This window comes from Colletotrichum jinshuiense, chromosome 5, assembly GCF_051148585.1.
Source record: "Colletotrichum jinshuiense chromosome 5, complete sequence".
In the NCBI taxonomy this organism is placed as follows: domain Eukaryota; kingdom Fungi; phylum Ascomycota; class Sordariomycetes; order Glomerellales; family Glomerellaceae; genus Colletotrichum; species Colletotrichum jinshuiense.
This window is the reverse complement of record NC_139312.1, coordinates 4,030,372-4,050,265: the sequence shown is the minus strand read 5'-3', so window position 1 is coordinate 4,050,265 and position 19,894 is coordinate 4,030,372. Positions and strand designations below refer to the sequence as shown.

At 52.0% G+C, this 19,894-nt stretch overlaps 3 protein-coding genes across 3 annotated transcripts; 1 reads left to right on the top strand and 2 right to left on the bottom strand.

Moving 5' to 3' along the window:
• Positions 1-10,366: 10,366 nt before the first annotated feature.
• On the top strand, positions 10,367-12,376 carry EsH8_V_000974 (uncharacterized protein; the record flags this gene model as incomplete). Its single annotated transcript, XM_083273490.1, has 4 exons — positions 10,367-10,677; positions 10,734-10,925; positions 10,983-11,148; positions 11,207-12,376. The coding sequence occupies 4 exons, from the start codon at positions 10,367-10,369 to the stop codon at positions 12,374-12,376; spliced, it is 1,839 nt and encodes a 612-aa protein (XP_083126205.1).
• A 716-nt stretch (positions 12,377-13,092) lies between these two features.
• Positions 13,093-14,663, bottom strand: EsH8_V_000973 (uncharacterized protein; the record flags this gene model as incomplete). The annotated part of the gene is made up of 2 exons (XM_083273489.1): positions 13,093-14,321; positions 14,390-14,663. 2 exons carry the CDS (start codon positions 14,661-14,663, stop codon positions 13,093-13,095), a joined length of 1,503 nt encoding a protein of 500 aa, XP_083126204.1.
• Positions 14,664-17,197: 2,534 nt separating this feature from the next.
• EsH8_V_000972 (uncharacterized protein) lies at positions 17,198-19,183 on the bottom strand (the record flags this gene model as incomplete). Its single annotated transcript, XM_083273488.1, has 6 exons — positions 17,198-17,664; positions 17,717-18,018; positions 18,066-18,302; positions 18,568-18,723; positions 18,773-18,968; positions 19,030-19,183. The coding sequence occupies 6 exons, from the start codon at positions 19,181-19,183 to the stop codon at positions 17,198-17,200; spliced, it is 1,512 nt and encodes a 503-aa protein (XP_083126203.1).
• Positions 19,184-19,894: the final 711 nt, after the last annotated feature.

Sequence of the window (19,894 nt, the reverse complement as noted above, 5' to 3'; positions counted from 1 at the left end):
TGGATCGGAAGGTCTTCGGGCCGCGAGGTAGATCAACAGTGCAGTTTTCGCCGTTGGTGGCAATCAACCGGAACAGGCCCTGCCAACCTTCCTTCTCTCGCTATACCCGTACTAGCGACTGGATCGGTAGATCCAATGTTGGTTGGGTATTTGGTCTGTTGCGAGTGGCTAGGCCGTCAGCCACCTGACGGCGGGCGTGGATTCGTTGTACTTCCTCTGTTGCCTTCTGTATTGCTGCTGCCCGTTGGGTAATAGTGGGCGAGGGAGCGGAATCGTTAACAACTTGTGGGTAGGCGCCGAACACCAGCAATGTGGGTACTAGACCGTTAGGCCCAGCAGTATCGTTGATTGCCTTGACTGCTGCTTGGAGGGCCGTTTCTGGGCTGGCAGTAGGGTCTTCTGCGCGTATAATGTCGTACGCCTGACGAAGTGGTGTATGGTATCGTTCCACCTTGCCAACGCTGTTGTAGGCTTCCACTGGAATTTCTTTAATAGAAATAGCTATTGATCTGGCAGACTGTTGGAATTCAGCTGAGCGGAAGTTGGTTCCAGCGTCGACGACGATCCAGTCAGGTGGACCCTGGTAGACGTCGATCCAGCACAGCCGAAGTGCTGCCCACGTCTCCTTGGCCGTCAGATTGTTAAGGAATTGGGCTGCGTTGAAGGAGGTGGCTGTATTAACAACGTGGAGAACAGGCCTGTTGCTATCTACATACAGGATATTAACTACTACTTTATAGTTGAATTGGCAGTCGTCCTGCAGCGTGAATTTGAACCTGGCGGGAGCTGGCGTATGGAGCTGGCATTTCTGACAGACCTTTGTTAACTGTTTAATAGCTGCCAGCTTAACCGGGTGGCCAGCCTGCTGAAGAACCTTGTGAAGACGTAGGACTGACGGATGGCTGAATCGACGGTGTAATCGGCGTAGTTTAACCTCTGTAAGGTGGTTCTAGGCTAGAGATTGCTTGTTATCTAACAGCATCTATGGGTGACCTTACTTCTGCACGATGGGTATAGTGGTATTACCCTGTTGGAGGACGTTAGTGAGGTTGTTAAATTTGATGCCTAGTTTATTGAGATCTTGTAGGCATAAGAGGAATGGGGTGTCTGCTGGCACTACATGGAAGGTGATAGGGCCAAAAGGTGTAGGGACAGCAGTTGACCCTATTGATGCTAGTGGATCCCCTGATCTAAACCGAATACTGGCTTTGCTAGCAGTTGACGTATCTAGGGTGATGGATGGGACGTTACGTTGGAGGGTGAGGAACTGTGGGTGGCTAGCTGTTGAGAATCCAGCTGCACTAGAATCGGGTATAATACTATAGAACGTTGTAGAGGAGTAACGACCTTCTAGTGTAAATACAGCTGCTGGATCGCTTGGCTGTATTGGCTGCTGTTGGAAGTCGTCCCTTGTTAACGCATGGTGGACTGCCTGGTTAGAAAGAATAGCAGTAATCTTGTGACCGTTAAGGGTAGTGGGATTGGCGAAGTACGATGTAGTGAATTAGCTACTGTCGACTTCGTCGTTGCTGTTGCTGTTGCTGTTACCAACAGCCTGGCAGTATTGCGCAACAGGATCTTTAACGTTAACAGCAGTAGATTCTACTTTATCGATGCCTTTAATGCCCTTATGCTAGGTAAGGAACTGGTGGAATGCGGTGATCGATTTATCCTGTACGTATTGGCTGCTTCTGTACCGATTGTAGGCCTTGCGCCTCTCGTCGGCAGGATGCTTGGTTGACTAACAGCCTGGCTTACTGTATACGTAGCACTTCCTTACAGCTGGCGGCGTGCTGCTAGCAGTGCCGGAGCGGCCGCTGCGGAATGGTCTGCTGTGTTGCTGTTGGTGCCGGCTGAATTGAGAGTCTCTGTTGCGCCTGTTGTACGTACGGTTGGTCTAATACTGCTCTGCTTGGGCTAGCTGGTTGGGGCTAGCTTCTGCTGGGCCAGTAGTGAATTGTTGCTGCTGTCGCTAGTGAAGTCGGGTCTCTGTGCTGACTGCCGATCTCAGCTGGTTGTATACGCTAATGTATGTATCTGCTGGGCTGTAGAGGTAGAGCTTGCATTCTGGAACGTTGCGGCAGGCGTTGAGCACCTGGTTACGTAGGGCATTACTTGACTGGTTGACTGTTGATAGGGCCCTTTGTACCTTCTTGAGCCTGTAGAGGAGGATCTCTAGACAGTTGCTCTTGGTCTTGGTTGGATTCTCCTGGATGACTAGCTGTAGGGTTAGATCCCTTTATTCTGACAGGTAGGCCTGGCGGCTCTCCTTTGTCTTGAAGTAGGCCTTAAGGTGGTTAACCTTAGTCTGGAAGTCTAGAGGGTTGTTGACATTATAGAGATCCTCAAAGTAGAGATCTAGAGCCTGGCCCTTTAACATCGTGGAGAAGGCGCCAGCGTATTGGTACTGCGGGATTCCTGCCTTCTGGTAGCAGTTGCGGAAGATTAGGAGCTTGGATTCCATGATGTCGTACCTCTTGCCGCTGTACTTTATGTTGTTGTTGTACAGCTTGTTGAGATCGGTGAGCTGCTTGGTTGTAGGCGCATCGTATGGAATCGGGCGGTATGGAACCGTTGGTTGGACTGTTGGTTGAATAGTGGAAGTAGGCGGTAGAGCAGTTGGTGGGATAGTCCATGGGGCAGCTGGTGGAATAGTACGAGCAGCAGGTGGAATAGACCATTGGGTAGTTGGTGGAACAGTCTGAGCGACTGCCGGGGCAGTTGTTGGCGCCTACTGGTAGTCTGGCGCAGTAGGTGGTGGGCTAGTTGGCGTGGTTGACTGGGCAAGTGGGTTGACTGTTGGTTGAACAGTTGGCTGTTGCTGCTGCTGCTGGTGTTGACGCTGAGTAGCTTGGATCTCTGCTACTGTCTGCGATGGGCTCTGTATGTTGTGAAGGAAGCCTGGGTTGCTGGTGTATTGGTTGAACGTCTTATTCTTTGCAGTAAAGTCGGCAACCTCCTTATTGCTCTACAGGTGGAATGGGCTGTGAATAGCCTTATGGATGTGCTTGCTAAGTCGACCTCCATCTACAGTAATGTAAACCCTATTGGTGAGAAGGTAATTACGTAGGTACTTGAGCATGTACGACGAGGCTGCTAGAAAGGTGGCTTTAGGCTACTCTTTAAGGGATAGTTGGGCCTCCCGCTATAATTCTATACCCTGGAGATTCTGAACTTTGCAGCTCTTGACGAAGAATCTAATGGCTGATCTAATCTGCTCCTGGGTGTTGCCTGCCGTTAGGTTGAACCTGGCGAAGTTGTTCCAGGTTGACGGATTAATGTAGATCTAGAGGGCAGTAGGAATCTTGGCAGCCAGGCTGCTGTTGGCAGGCGGTGAAGAAGACGAAGAGGCCATCTTGGGGATTACGTGTTGGATCCAACAGACAGGTAGGCTAACGACACCTCGAATACGGGCGTTTCTCTTCGGCTGCAGCGTCAGAGGCGTATACGTTCGTTAGGCGAATTACCGCTGGTTGTCTGGAAGATCCTTGTGAAGGTGTGAAAAGGTCTCGTGAAGATGTAGAAGGGGGTCTTGTGAAGAGGTGGAAGGAGGTCTTGTGAAGAGGTGGAAGGTCGGCGTAGTAGAAGATTGGTGTGGAGGTAGGTTGAAGTGGAAGTTGGAGGTTGAAGTGGAAGTTGGAGGTTGAAGTGGAAGTTGGAGGTTGAAGTGGAAGTTGGAGGTTGAACAGAAGACGAAGTTGGAGATGGAATAAGTAGAAGTAGAAGGAGAAGGAGCGGAACAGAGCTGCCGCTGGCTCTGTGGAATTCCTTAGGCACAACAGGCAAGGCTGCGTAATTTACAAACAGTGAATCTGCGTTGTTGTTGTTGTTGTTAACGGGTGGAAGCTGGTGGAATCAACCGTTTGCTGGCGGTTGCTGTGGAGGTTGGTGGAAGTAGGCAAACGGAACCCGTATTGGCGGTGAGATCCTGTAGGCGGTGAATAGTGAAGAATTTGCTGCCGTTGCCGTGAGAAAGATGGGAAGAAGAAGAAGGGGAAGAAGGTGGTGATAATGGGGGATTCTGCGTGATGGACGTTCTGCCAGCTAGTTGTATACACTTACGTGTGCCGTTTCTTCTGGAGATTTAAAGGTATCGCGAGATCCTTAGGCAGTCTGGTTGGAACAGACTAAATGGGCTCGTGATAGCTTCGTTAGCACGGTTCTGTCGATTCTGCCTGGACCGGTCGGAACGGATAGGGGGAATCAACAGTACTGTCTCTTCTGTTGAACCTTGCTGATCTGTGGTATCGTGGTGGTTGTAGTGAAGCAGACTACGAATCGTAGTGGTTGTGAAGTTAACTACTGATCAGTGTTGGTATCACAGGATACCCGTACGGGTGGTAAATCGAACGAAGAGCAAAACTGGTACTGTATTCTGTAGATGTGTCTTGAAGAAAGAAAAGAGAGGCAGCCAGCGGAAGCAGCAGATGTGAAGATATCGCCGTTGGCGGCCCGGAGGCAGAATCTCCGGGCCCGACTGCTGCCGCTTCCCGCGGGCTGACCGCCTGCCCGTATTCTGGCTGGGTAATCCAACACTTACATAAAGACGGGCCTCGGGCCCAGCTGGGCCCAACTTCCTTCTTGTGTCTCCCGGTCGCCGACGAAACCTCGCAAAAGACAAGCTTTCATGGCGCAGTGCATGCGATAAAATGTCGCTTGACAGGTACGCCACCGATGCGGATAAGGAGGATTGACAGACGTGAAGAAACGATGGTAGGTCGACGCGCCTAAGCGCTTCGGCGGAGAGCGACCACGCTTCCCATTCCACTAGTCGAGCCAAAGCGCGAGTTTCCATCTCATCAACGACGAACTTCGCAGAAAATTCAGAGGATGTCCCCTGTTTCATACACTACCGCGAAAATGAAGTTTTCACTTGCGTATCACGAGGAGTCTGATTTCGCACAGTCTTGAATCATCTTTGGCTGATTCCTCCTCTTTTGACGCGTTTGCAGCTTGCGGCAAGCATCATGCGGGAGAGGTGATTCCTGCCAATCACCCAATGCTTGAATAGCCCTTTGTACCAAAATCTACCATGGAGCCAGATTCACTAGAGGATATTGGCTACTTTTGCAGGGCGAAGCTAGGGTAGAGCAAGGGTTGAGAAAGGGTTGAAAGCCTGTCGTTTTGACGATGAATTGGGTTCCGTAGCCTGCAGCTTGAAGCGCTAAGGCAGCAGCAATATAGATAGATGCCTGAGCTATTTTCGTCTGCCACCGAGACATTTGCTCAAGTCATACCCGGGGTAGGAGCTGGCTTGCCAACATCGGAAGTTCGGCTGACGTGAATCCCACCGTCCAAAACCGAGTTTGATTCGCTATAACATGTTCCGCTCCGTCCGTTTTGAGGAGCGCTGCCCACCACTTTGGGTTGTCGAAGCCATCACAACAAAAGCAGCCTCCGCTCCATCTAGAAGATACCAGTGAGGGCCGGATTAGTAGTTGGTTCGGTGACGACTAGCGAATACCTCGTGTTGTATGTTTTTTGATTGGCGGGTAACGCTCCGCTGCCGTCGGGCGGGGAACCTTGTTATCTTTGGTATTGACATTGTTGCTATTGACGTTGCCGTAGAGTTACATCTGCTGGATCTGCAATGGTGGTGATGATGCCTGGAGAACCGACTCTAAAGGAACGGAACGAAGCGAAGGAAAGGGCTTTCTGCCCCACCTCCAGGCTTCACTCTTCATTTGGTCACATAGCGAGAGAGCTTTGCATGACTGGGCGAGTTCTGGGAGCGTTAAAGGAACGCTCGGAAAGGGACGCTTGGAATCACATTCGATGCCATGCCATTTGACAATCGCTGCAGCGTGTTGCTTGCATGTGGCGGCAAGTTGGGCGAAAGCAGCAAACTCGAAGAATTAACTAACCCCCCAATAAAATAGACGTGGTCCAAGAAGAATATTTCAAATTCAATCAAAGCAATCACCTTGAGGCCATGTTGACAGTTCAATTCACAACTGTAAATTTCAAGCATTGCCTCTGTGTTTCGTGCATCTGCTATGCCATGATATAATTACTCCTTAGGCACATTGCGAGTCGCATGGATGCAATGCAATGAAATCTGGTTGGGATGATTTGTGGTGTCGCGTACTAATTGCTAACAGATGTTTAATTCTGCAGTGAAGAAGTGACAGAAAGTAATTGCAGAGGGTAGCAAAACAGCGGTGCATGGTTGCCGATAAATGTCTGGAAAGTTTTAGTGCACATCGGTAATTGGTATTCTGCCCAGAATGTGACGGGTCGCGTCGGGTCTGAAAACAAACCTCATGCGTCTGAGCCTGCTAGTGCAGGCATCAATTCAATAGCATCGATAATGATTTTGGAAGAAACCAGTCAGACGAGCAATCTCTGCCTGCGATCGCTTGTTGGCAAAACACATTTTGGGGATGAGATGAGCGGCAAACGCGGCAAACGCGGCTGCGTGGAAGAAATCAATCTTGTGACAATGATCAAAAATTGATCGTTGGCTAAAATGACTCTGCTACTGGAGACGTTTTATATGTTTCAGTTGTGCAATTGCGGACATTGCGAATCTTTTGCGAGAAAACTGGGGTCGTTCGCATCCGAGGAAGCAGTTGTCATTTCGTCTCCAGAAATGTGTTTTCCGTCATTTCTCATCGCCTGGCAGTAATTGTTTTGTGGTGAATTAGGAGCTGCAAGTTGTCATGCGACAATGGTGGCATTGAGAAACCGGCAGTATTACAGCATGATTTGGTTGTGTTGGTTGGTTGTGTCGGTGCATTTGTCGAATTGACAAGTGTGCCATTTTTGCGCTGTGAATTCTAGCCACTTTGTGTATTTCTGACAAGAACGTTTGCTGAAATGGGCTTTTGGCAAAACAAACTATCAAACCATTTAAATGAATGTGATTGGACCATTAAGCGCGATCAGCTGGCTAGCCGCATATGAGCAAAGTTGATTGGGTGAGCTGCCGCAAATGCATTGCATTTCGCGCCAGGTCAATAGTCAAAGTATTTTCATTGGCTGATAGACGCGTTAGCCGCTAATACTTTGCGGCACAGCAAATTACCCGCAATTGGTTTTTTGTTTTTGTTTTTGGTGCACTGCATTTGCATTTTGCATTTTGGATTCGCACTCTTCCGTATGACTTCGCCGTCTTCCTGTATAATGTCCAAAGTTTACCGCACGACATGAAAACCAACGATTGATTTAACAACAATCACACACAATAATAACCATGACATGAGAAATTCACCACCGTTCCAAGCTTGAGTTCAGAACGACGGCGCCATCATTTCGAGCCATTATGACTGGGCTCCCTTCATCGCTGCACCGCACGCAAAACAATCCACACAGGATATTGACATCATGCAATATCAGACAGAAATCGACATGACCTCCGCTGCCAATGGCATCCCGGCTTGGGGGCTTTGCGATGAGCGGCCTGCATGGCCTCCATGGGCAAGCCCGCAGAATATGCACTGCGCAGAACGCGATGCCAAGTCTTTCTGTTGGATTCTATTTGGGACTGCTGTGCCGCAACCAGATAACCCTGCGGCGCGGACGTTCTGTGTCCGCTCGGGCGAAGAAAAGCCAAAAGAAAAAGAAAAAAAAAAGGCAGCAAAGAGGAGAGGGTAAGGGTTGCAACCAACAGCCAAATCCCGAATTGGTCAATTGTCCGGGAGGGTTCACGACTCATGCCAAATGATGTGATAATCCCCAAGCAAAGCACAGAGTTTACCAACTTTCCACACAGCCCTGTTTTTCTCTCCTTCTTTTACCCTTCTCGGAGCTTGGTAGATGTAGGTTGGGACCAGCGGTGCATTTGCTTTAAACGGTCAGAGAATGAGCGTCCAATGCTGAACAGCCCTCAAGAAGCCCATTTTTTCAAGGGAATCCTGAACGACAACTTCCTAGGAAGTTACCAGCAGGGGTCCGGGCGGAGGAAGATGACTATGAAGCCATCGCTTTGCATCCAAGTCGTACTGCGGCAAGGCTGAACACATCCCAAGGATAGTTGCAATTTTTGCCCTGTTTTGGGCAGTGCACCGTCCGGGCCCACTTTCGCCGGTGGGACGGAGGGCGATGACCGTCAGAAACAAACAGCAAAAGAGGGGGCCATGCTTGCTATTCCGTCATCTTCTGCGCCCATCCGCTCTCACTATAACTTCCTGGGAGTTATTACTCTATATCCGAGACGAACTGCGGCAAGGTTGAATAGATTCCAAGAACAGTCGCAATTGGCGCCTTGTGCGCTTGTTGGGCACGGCACCGTCCCAGTTGAACGGAACCCGATTTGGGGGTGATGACTTCCTAGGAAGTTGTCGCCCCATTTTGGGTTTAGTGCAGATTCGAGAGTTCTCCTATGTCGTCGATAGAAAGGCATACTCTTCCATCTCAATTGGAGGCCTCAAACAGCGCGGGCGGCTGCTGAGGCATGCGAAGCCCCTGACGCGGCCCAGACGTCATGTCGGGGCCGCGACGAATGCAGCCGGTGGCCAGGACAAAACTCATTCGTTGCACGGGCGAGTTATGCGCCGCCAAGAGAAAGAGTTTGCCGACATTTCTGCCGACATTGCCGTGTGTTGATGTGCATTGGTCTAGAGCGCATGTGGCTGCCATTTATTGCTGGTGGGTGTTTCGTACGACGTGGATTCGACATTTTTGCATTACCATTTTGGCAAGCGGGAAACCGGGCGAGGAAAGGATTTGAAGGAGCGCGTTATTGTTGACGTTGGAGTTGCAGGTGCCAGTGTGTAAAAAGTTGGTAAGGAAGTACTTCAGGTTCCGGCAATTGCTTCTATTCGAATGTTACGGCTTGCATGGTATCAAAAAAACGACACCGTTAATGACGGGCTGTAATTAACGCGTTATATCTTGTGTCACACATGGCCATCACGCAATCGTGCCGTTGCATCCTCACGACCACTGGGAAAACAAACTCACTAGTTCATTGTGAAACTATTACTCGAGATATCCGATGATGTTTGTGTATTTGATATATGGCAGGATGTGCAAGGGAAACATGGAATGTTCTATAAGCTAAGATGGAGAAACGAACGAGTAGTTTGGCCGGGGGTAGGGGCAGGGGTATGGGCAAAGGCAACTGTCAAAAAGCACACGCGAGAAAACGCACGAAAAACAGCAAACCAATTGTGTAACCAAAGCCAATGCGGGAAGGACCAAATCAAGTGCCTCAAATAGCACATACTCAAGCTTTCAAAGGAAACTCTTTCCTGGTGTCCTTTTCCTCGAGTTGTGCAGCTTCTCTACGTTTTGAAGATTGATTGGAGGAAGCGATTACGGACCCACAACGGTTGAGGACTATAGTGACGGTCAGCTGGCGTGAAAGGCGTGAATGAATCGTTGGCCTAACCTTATTGAGTTTCAACTGCAGCCCCTCAGTCCACTCATGCTCATGCCATGGCCCGCCTTGTTGCCTGTGTCTGTAGAAGGCTCGTCCTGCGGAGTTGGGGGAAACGGAGCGTGGGAGGACGGAGGGGTGGAGGGCTGGCTCTTCCGTTCGGACCAGTGTGCATTCTTGGTCCGCCCTGTGTACTTGAAGTGCTCCTGTAAGTGACATTTTCCATTAGTACCTTCCAACACCGAGCTTGTTGTATCGCAGTATTGAATGGGAGAGTCAATCATACCCGAAGGAACTGGCTTGTTGTAGGGATACATGCTACGGATGAGCACAATAATGGCAAATACCCATCGCCCAACATCTGAGGCAGACCATGCCGCTGACATGTTTCCTGACGACTGCGAGATCATGTTGTTCATCTTGACTTTCTTCTTATTTGCTGCGTTAGCCAACGACTCGGGTATTGAAGCAGAGAAGCCAATAGATGAAAGAGAGAAAAGGTCACAAGTTTCGGAGATTGCGCAAAAGTTGGCCTAGTTTAAATAGAGAGCTGGAAATCACGTGCAGAGTTGCCAACCCAGCGTTGTATTTCTACTTCCCCTATGAAAAAGAAATTATTCTATGGTTGCCTGTATGGCGGTGAACGGATCACTTACATCCCGCTGGAAGAGTCCCTCCATCCCCCGGGGCCTGGGAGGAGTTCTGATGGGCTGAGCCAGAGTCGTGACCACGGGGGCGTTTCGAACCTTGCGTGCGCGTTGTCGAAAATAAAATGAGCAGGCCTACTCGGCAACTCTCATGCATTAACCGGCGTCGTTGGCCAACCAGCGTGTGTGCTGCTCGGCCAAGATCCCCACACCGTTGGTGCAAGACACAATCAACCCTGCAAGCTGAAGACCAGGACGCTCGTAATGGAGGGTGAGTAAAGGGGAGTTACCGCCGCCCAATCTCTCTGAAAAGACTGGCGCCGAACTTACTGCTCATTCACTTGTTCATCTTCTCTTCCAACTAACTAATGCTTCTGACAACACTTCAACAACCATCATGGCTTCTATTAACCCAACGTCTATTCCTTCCATCACAGCCCTTCGACAAGATCTAAACTACGGCGATGCCAAACTGCCCCGATGCCAGGCCTTCTACGAAGATGTGCGGCTATTCCGGAAAAAGTACATCAGCAGCCAAGGTCTAGAGGGCGGCAGCCTTCATGAGTGGAAGTTGCGAGAGCACCAGAATGCACTGGGAGAGATGACTCGAGCCTTTCTTGACCGCGACGGAAACGGGCGTCACTACTGGCCAGATGACGAGACATCGCCTCGCTACAACGGGTTAAAGTACTCTTCTGGCCACGCTCGGTAAGCTCATGGTGAATGCCGCAGCAAAAATGTCTTGCCGTCTAACCTTGGTGCAGGATCAAAAAAGTATTGAAGCAACTCTTCTTCCGACTGAACCTTCAGCAACACCGCAACTCTAAATACAGGAAGAACAAAGCCGACGAGGCGGACCCTAGTAAACGAAGTGGAATGACTCCCGCCGATGCGATTGAAATAGACGGCGATGGACACTCGCCTATGGATGCTTCTGAGCAGGCCGATACTCCAAGGTATGATGCCAACGTGCGGAACCAGTATTTAAATTTGTTAACCAACACACCATTCAGGTCCGCGACAGCGAGAAGTTTTTCCACTCGCCCCTTTACAGAAGACATCGGCACCATTGATCCCGCACTGCATACACCGGGACAAAGTTCGAGCCGCGTACAAGAGCCTCCCAAAGACCCATATCGTGTGCCCGAGAGCCCAGGCCCACGGCCCCAAATCCCACAAGTGAGTGTGTCCCCGAAGACTCTTCAACAAGCGCGTCAAAGTACTAACTTTGATACAGGACAAACCGATGTTCCCACCCATTCCAACAGCCGCATCGGCTCATGCACGTCGATCGGCCTCCCGTAGCGAAGACGAACCGACGGCTAAGCGAGCCAAAACAGCGGGCTCGTCGTCGGTCCAAATGTCTTCGGCGGCAATGGATGACGAAGCCTATGCACGAATGATTGCCCACAACAGAATTTCTCCCCGGAAAAGAAAACCTCGCATAAACCCCGACCTGGCAACCCCCGAGCAAATCGCAGCGGCGCTATCCCCGGAGCGCTCCCCGAGCCCTGCAGTCGCCGAAAATAGCGAGGCATCCGTCTCCGGTGCACACGCGGCGACGGCGACAGTAGCGCCCCCAGTAGCTTTGCGTCCGCACTGGGGCCCCCTCCAGCCATCGGTTGAAGATGCTTTGGACGAGGACGCCACGGACACGTTCATCGAAGACATGACTGCACAGATGAGCGAGGAATTGGGATTGCATTTCATCGGGCCTATCCCGTACTCGGCGGGCACCAACGTCGCACCACTTGCACAGATGGTCCCGGTCAAGGTGGCATCGGAACCTCCCACGCCCACGAACGCGTTCCACCCGGGCGTGCCCATGATGACTGCATCCCCATATGCACCCTCCTTAATTGCGACCGCCGCGCAGGAGCCTCCTAGGTCCGAGCCACCCCAGCCTGAGCCACCCCAGCCTGAGTCTCCCAGGCAAGAACCTCCTGCCGCCCCGGAGGACGAGGAGAAGAGAGGCGACGAGGCAAACGAGAAGAAGAGTGCCGCCAAGGCGCCGGCTACCAAGAAGCCACGGGTCGAGTTCGCCTATCGCGTAATCACTCGGAAGCCAGCATACCGCGGAGACGACTGGGTTCCCGAGGGGAGCTTCCGGGACAAAACAATTTCCGAGCTGGAGAGGGAGCTCCCGATCCGGGTCGACGCGGCCGATCTAATAGGCCTGCGGTTCGTGCTGCTGCACGTCAGCTCCGAGACGCGCGCGGAGCAGATCATCCCGCGCGGGCACGACCGCCGGTTCGTCTCGGCGAAGCGGTACTTTGACGGCGTGATCCGCTCCTGCATTGCGATGACGCCGGCCGGGGAGCAGGCGTTGATTGAGTTTGAGATTGAGGCGCTGACGGAAGACAAACCTGCGATGGACGAGACTTTCGAAGAGGCTTATGAGTGGTAATTGTCTTACTGGTGCATTTCCTGTAGATTTAGTTGTCATGTATTTATTTATTGCGAATACCAGAATGTGTTGTTTTTAATGATAAAACGCGGCTATTGTCGGGAAGCGAGAATAAGCCTAAAATTGCTTTGATTTTCATGTACGCTTGAAATGCTTCCCTTGACTGTCTTGCTTAAACCTGTGAGCCATGGCGACGCCATTGAAGCTGAGCTACGGCAAAGCGTTTCTCTTCTCTTTTGCTCAATACCAAACCTCAACATCCTCTGGCACAACCCAACAGGAAGTCTGTGACAATGTAAGCACTCCTTCATTTTACTTTTGTGGGACTCTGTATCTCAATTCCGATGTCAATTCCTCGTGTCACCATATCTAGCTGACACTTTCTGCCTGGACATACCCCTGTTCCATGACAATCTCGTCCGCACATCAACCAACGTCTGGTCGGGTCTGCCGAGGGAAGCGGCACGGCGAGGCCGCCACCAACAGCAATAATTGGCTCGCAAACCGCGAACCTAGGGTTCAAGGTGGGTACACCAATGCTCAGGGCTGGCAGATTCGGTGTTCGCCGAAGAAAAGGACACAACACAATTGGACATGGAGTTATACTTTGAGACAAGAACTACACTTTGAGATAAGAATTCATTTAAATATAGATCCTTCTATCTTTAAAACTACCCCCAGACCTCCCTGGACTTCCTGGCTCTAGTGGAAAATCCTCAAGGAGTGCAACTAACGTCGTTCTTCTTGCAGGTATAGAGCCCGCACATTGCAGGCGCCTTGCACAGCCCGCAGTTGCCACCGCCCCAGGTGCTCTCCATATCGGAGCCCCTGATCGTCCTGTTTTCCAGCTGGTAGCACACCGTTGTCTCGTAGGTGTAATCGACGTTGAAGATTTCGGGCTTCCAGCCGTCCGCCGCAGTGTACTCGAAGGACCTCGCGTTGTTCTTGACGACGGCCTTGGCACCGTTGTCGCAACTCAGCTCGAACACGGTCTGGTCGCTTGCCAAGACCTTCCCGGCGCCCATCCTGCAGACCTCGACGCCGTCCTCCCAGATCTGGACGTTGACACTGTCCGGCTGGAACGCGCAGTTGCTCATGTATACGTGGGCGGCCATGCAGCGCGGCTTCGGCGGCGGTGGAGCGGGCGGTACTGGGGGAGCTGTTGGGCCCGGGACCTGCCACAGCGCGCATCCGCTGGTTGTCGCGGTCGCTTCGCCCCGCGGCCCGCCGACCATGGTCCAGGTCTCGCTCTTGATGCACGTTCCGCCGGATGGGCTCGGTGCCGGCCCAAGCGTCGGGAGGTCGGTGAGGTGGAAGATGCTGCTCGAGGTGGTCGTGCCAAAACTGGCGCAGGAGGTCGAAGTCACGCAGGCACCACCTCGGGGGCCTCCATTGCAAAGCGTGGCTGTTGTCGACGAGAGGCAAACCTGCCCAGGAGGCGCCGCTGTAGGCTCGGCCGGCAACGTAGGCAAGTTGGACAACCCGCCTCCAAAGCCGCCATCGCCGGCTGGCCTGGTGTTGGTCGGGCGTGACGTCTCCCACGGCGGAGAAAAGTCCGGCGGCGTGCCGGTCGGCTCCGGGCTGCAGTAGTATCCAGAACAGAGCTGGCCGCAGTTTGCCGTGCACACAGGCGACGGCGGTCCCGGCTTGTACACGACCGGAGGGCCTTGAGGCGCAGGGCCGCTTCCACCTCCAGGCAAACCGGGCAACGGGCAGGCTACTTGTCTACCGGACAGCTCCCGCTTTTGGGAGGCACCGCATTCCTCGAATGGATCATTGAGGCTCCAGACCATCTTCTCTTTTCGGTCAAAGTTCTCTTCTCCTTCATCGAGAGGGAGCGCCCGTGAGACCTGCATCATTGTACTTTTCACATTTGCAGGGTCTTCCTCGATGCCAATGTGCATTCCCCTGACATACGCAACGAGACCAGCGACAAGAGGAGCGGCTGTACCAACCGGGACAAGGTAAGCATGTGACAATTGGTGCGGGTGTTGAAGGTGTTCTGTGACTTACCAAAAGATGATCCAGTGGCTGTGCCCTCGGCGAATTGCGGCGACTCGAAATCTTGGTTCGGCGGAAGCTCCAAACCATCACCCGGAGCCCACGTGTCGCCAATGTTGCTACGGCCGGAATCCCAGCCCGCGTTGTTGAGGTAGCCAACCAAGAAAGCGCCATCAAGTTCCCTGGCGAGAATTCCCGGCACAGTGGTAGGTTCTTCTTCGCCTTTGTTCCCAGCAGCCACAACGAAAGTGATTCCGTAAACGCTTTCCATATTCTTCATGAGCATGTCTAAGATGGGTCAGTCGGCATTTCATGCACGGCGCTTCCTGGTGGTTTCGCCATAAATTGCAAAACTTACAAATAAATCGTGCGCGGGGGTTGTTCTGGTCCAACTTAAAGCCGCCAGACACGTTCACCACGCCCGTGTCCTTGTCTTTCGGTTGACTTCTCGTGGGATCCGTGTCTTCATCAGTAAAATCGTTGCAGATTAGCGTAAGGGCTTCGAGAAACCCCTCTGCGCGTAATCCAGAGGGCCCGCGTGGCACGAAAACGAGTTCGGCTTTTCTCGCGATGCCAACCGAAGAGCCCACAGCATAGTTTGCCACAAGATGTCCGTGTTCTTTCTCGAAGGTGCTGGGCTCGCGTGCCGGGCGCCAGCTCCCCCCGGTGAGAGCTTTTGCCGGCCCGTTAAAGTCCTGGTTTTATCACGTGAGTATAGATTCGGAGGAAGTGACAGGCGCAGGAGACCAGAATCTTGCCGTTGCATTCATTCTGGTTCATTAGAGTAACATAACATACCGCTGCAACACGCCCCTTCCATCCGCCTTCGATGATGTATATCGTTTGACCCGCACCTTCGCTTGAGTGGAAGCTGTACAGGTGTTTTCCTTCGTCTGGATCATGGGCGCCTTGCTTGTCCAACCAAAACCTACTTGGAGGCCAGGAAATCTGTGAGAGATGCCAGTAATCATCGCTAGCTTCAAACCTCTTGTTCATGGCTAGGTGGGGGGTGGTTGTTATGTTGCTGCTTGTCGACTTGGGCTCTTGAATACGAGCAACAACTTCATCTTCCGAGTCTTCGGCGTCGCCTCGCTTGTTCTTCGATGTGGCTGATGACGATATTCTATAAGCCGTTCCAACCTATGATGAGGAGCAAGTACGGGTTAGCGCATCGCGGATATCAGCATAACGTGGTGACATTGACTTACCTCGTTGATTTCATTCGAATTCAAATAATCAAAAGCCATGGGGCCCATGTTAGTAACGTAAATAAATGCAGTGAACTCCAAGTGCTTCGCACGGATCACTTCAAAGCCTGTCCTCATGTTTTGTTCCCTGAGGGCTGCATCGCGGTTCCTGAGGACGCCTTCAACAACGGCTCGAGCCGCGGGTTTAAACGGCGACCTCAGGAGAATGATGCCATCAGTGCCGTCTTGTTCACCACACCAGCTCGGTTCGGAACGCTTCAAAATGGTTCGCTTTTCTGGTGCTTGGGTCGCCCCCGGAACTTCTGTCGCTTCCGGAAAGTCTGGAAGCGCCATGGCTCTACGGGTAAGCTTGCAGGCCTTTATGGTCTTCGTGGCTTCGGTATCTTGGAGATTACAGCCCGTAATTGTGGCGCATCGGGAGTTGACCACCGTGGCAGTAGTCTTAGTTATGCCCGCAGACACCGAGGTGGCGAAGGAGCTGGTTGTGATGCAAAGGGAAGCCTCTGCGGGCGTGCAAGAAACTGGTTTAGGCGGAGCCTCGATGCGCCCTCCTGGGTGAACACTGTTATATCCAGAATTAGCGCTCTCACCTTCAATGCGACTAGTTGCAACAGGATCGGGGCGTCTTACGTGATCTTGGGCCAAGGAGGTAGTGAGCCAACTATGTTGATGTTGGGCGGGAACCTCAATGGCGGCGGGGGACCACTAGATAGACTTGTTAAAAGGTGACGACCTTTGCCTCAACTTGGTACTTCACTCACGGTCCCCAAATACCGGGTGGAATTATCCATTCCAAACCGCCAATATGTATATCAAGATCATCCCACTTGACACAGATCTAAAACAAGATAATTGTGTCTTAGCACGTATGACATCGTCTGAGGTGCGGCGTCGAGCAAGCTTACCCAGAAGAACCACACTTTACACGTGCTTTTGTGTTTAGGGCCATCGCCATCGTCGTCTTCTCCATTGTCGGGCACGTCTGTCTCGACGGGAACAATCGAAATCACCTCGGGCCATGTACCGGTGGGGACAGGATCATCGTCCGTCTCCCATGTGAATGCAGTTTTGCTCGTGAAAGGAAACTCGGTTTCCGAAGGCGGCCCTGGCGGTGGAACGGTGGTGATAACAGGGATACCCGATTGTCCCGGGCTTGACTTGTTCGAAGTCCACTCTGTGGGCGGTCCTATTGTGACAGAAGGCCAAGGTGGAAGCGTGAGAGTCCGGACCTGTGTCTGACCTCCCGGAAGAGTAATTGTCGTAGTAACAGGCTTGATGCTGATGCTGGGTAGGGGAATTATTGTGCTGGAAGCGGTTTGGCCGGAGGTAACGTTGACATTGTAATAATCCATCGATTGTGTTACGATGGGCGGAATCTGGATTGTTATTGTCGTTGTAAGGTCCGGGGCAATGACGATAGATGTTGTATAGGCTGGAATTGTGATGGTGGTTGTGGATGGTAGTGCTCTCGGCGGCAACACGAACTGACAAGGACCTGTGCACTGAGCAGGAGTTCCGGAATAGACTTCGGGCGCCAAGTAAACGACTTCGGGATCATCATCGGGGCTACAGGTTGTTAGCACTCGTTCAATACGTGAGCTTTCCGCACTACTCACCCGCCGGAGCCGGGAACCTGGAAATCAATGGACCAAATCATTGTGCCACCGAAGCAGAGGCCATCCGCAAACGCTCTCTTTGCTGCAAATGTTTCTTCGTCGTCGTAGCCAATCCACTGGTCGTCCCAGGTAATTTGCTTCATCATTGAGTCCGCAAGATACTTGGGCTGGATATTACGCCTCTTGATGAGCTGTTCAATTTCAATGAGAGACATGACACCCTCGAAGTTGGTGCAAGGCGCTGGATTGCTTGGGCCGGCAAAGGGGCAGAGAAGATCACTACAGGAAGGATCCGCGAGCGTGTATCCACGACCGTACATGGCAAGGCCGAAGTTGAGCTTTGCGGGGTTCAAACCATCGAACCAGAGAGGAATAGTGTTCTTGGAAATTTCCTGGATGTCCGCTTGACCTCGAACCTTCTTGCCCAGGGTCTTGACGTCAGCGTCCCAGGAGCCGTGCAGATCTGTTGAATGTCAGTATGCCAGAGGCTTCTATTCTCCCTGGGCGAGATGTACCGTAAGCCATGAAACCAAAAAAGTCAACATATGGCTCCATTGCCTTGGCATCAAACCACCGGAGATACCAGTAGTCGGGCGCAAGTGTCAAACTGATGCCGTATGCGGTTCCGTACGCGGCTCGCATCTCTTTGACGAGAAGTGCGAGGTTTCTGGTGTCGGCAAGCTTGTTGCCCCCTCGTTCAGGGGCGCCAGGGTACTCCCAGTCAAGGTCGACTCCTTGGAACCCATATGTGTCCATGTAAGTCTTGACAGAGGCAATAAAGGCAGATCTGTTTGCCTTGGAGGCTACCATCTGACTCCTAGACGACATTAGACCTACTTGGACCGGAAAGTGCTTCACGCTTACCAAGTCTTGTGAGTGGCGGCGTCTGGATTGCTCATGTCGAAGCCTCCGATGGCGATCCAAGTCTGCAGCTTGCCGCCTTTCGAGAGGTCCGTAAACTCCGTCATTAGTGGGATGTCATCAGGGTGCGCAGTGGCTATCGTGAATGCATTCGGGTCAATGAACGCGAAAGAAAAGAAGAGGTGAGTGTAGTCCTTCGTGTCGAGTTGCTTTGGTGTGACCTTGTTGCAGAGCCGCGTCCTGGCATTCCACGATTGATAGTACCCAATTGTTCTTCCCTTGGAGCTTCCGCTTCCCTGCGCACAAGATGGGGGCCCGGTAATTGCACAAGAGCCGTAACCGGCCTGGCATGGCAGCGTCCCGTGCAGGGGATCAGCGTTATGGCAGTATATGTCGGTGGCTAGGCATGATTAGTATGAACTCGAATGTGTTGGCCGAATCACTCACTTCCGCTAGAAGAAGGTTAGCATACTCCTAAACTTGAGGGTCTTGGATTAATACTTACCACCAGCCGGTTGCACTGCAGCACAACTTCATTCCGCATGGCATCTCAGCGTCCTCACTGAACTCGCCACACATTGCGGTAGCATCGCACTGGCTCTGGCAGCCTGTGCCGCAAAAGTCTGGCCCATAACCGCAAATATTCTTTGGCCCGCAGCAACTGATGCAAGTTAGCGCGTGCTGCGAGAACCAACGCCGGAGCTACCCACCTTCCGTCAACGCAAGGACCATCCGTGCAATAGAGTGGCCCATCGGCACGGCGCTCGAGGCTGTGCAGCTGCCTTGACGTCAAGTTGGCACTCGACTGAAGCCTTGAGTCAAATTCCACGTCTTCTGGAGTGGCAACATGAGGCGCCTTCGCTGGGTTCTGGTGGGCGGGACTGAGCTTGATAGTGTCAAGCCATGCTTTGAATCGTCAGCTACATGCGAACTGGAATCCGGATCCCAGGCTTGTTTAGCCACTTACATTTTTCATCCGCCGCGCGCTTCAAAGATTTATGCTGATAAGAGCGTGGGTTGATTCGTTGAGAGGGTGCGTTGGCATAATTCAGAGCAAGAAGACAAAGGAAGACGAAGGAGGTGATAGCCAAGACGGCTAGTCGACCGGTTTGCGACCACATGGTTGAAACCTTTGTCGAATGCCTCATGGGTGTCCTTCCTCGTACCACTTCGCAGAGTGTAGGGCACTACGCCTGGGCGAATATACTTATACTAGTCCTTATGTTACGGCTATTGAAGCAACCCAACTTTGTGATCTCGTATTCAATCACAACATCTCCCAGGCTCTGGGGCTCAGACTCCAAAAGCCTGGAAATTAAAACAGGCCGTTGTGTAATCCTTGTCTGACACCCAAATGTGTAGCATCAAAGCTGACACTCACTCGCCCGACCCTAGCGGCCTGTAAGCTGAGCCTCCATTAAAACATCGTCGGACCCTATTGCAACTACTCTCTCGCATCGCTTATATACCGGTACCCAGTTTTAAGCTTAACAGGAATCATAGTCGACGCTAACGAAGTTTCCTCAAACGGCTGCCTACAGTATTGCTGACGGGGAAGGATTCGTCGAATAACTTAAAATGAGGAGTGGACTTTGAAACCAGTTCTCTCTGTTCTCTGGACTTGGTTAAATGCCAACAGGGCATAGGCGAAAATTCCCTACCGAAGATTTCCAAGGACATTTAGCTAGATTTTAGGCCGACATTCCTACAGGGGTTCGGATGACGTCCCAGTTTAATACACCGGACCGCATGGGTCTGTATTGGTCGGATTCTTTGCCGAATTACTGATTAAGGAAGGCGGCCAAGAGACGACACTTCAATGGGATGAGTTC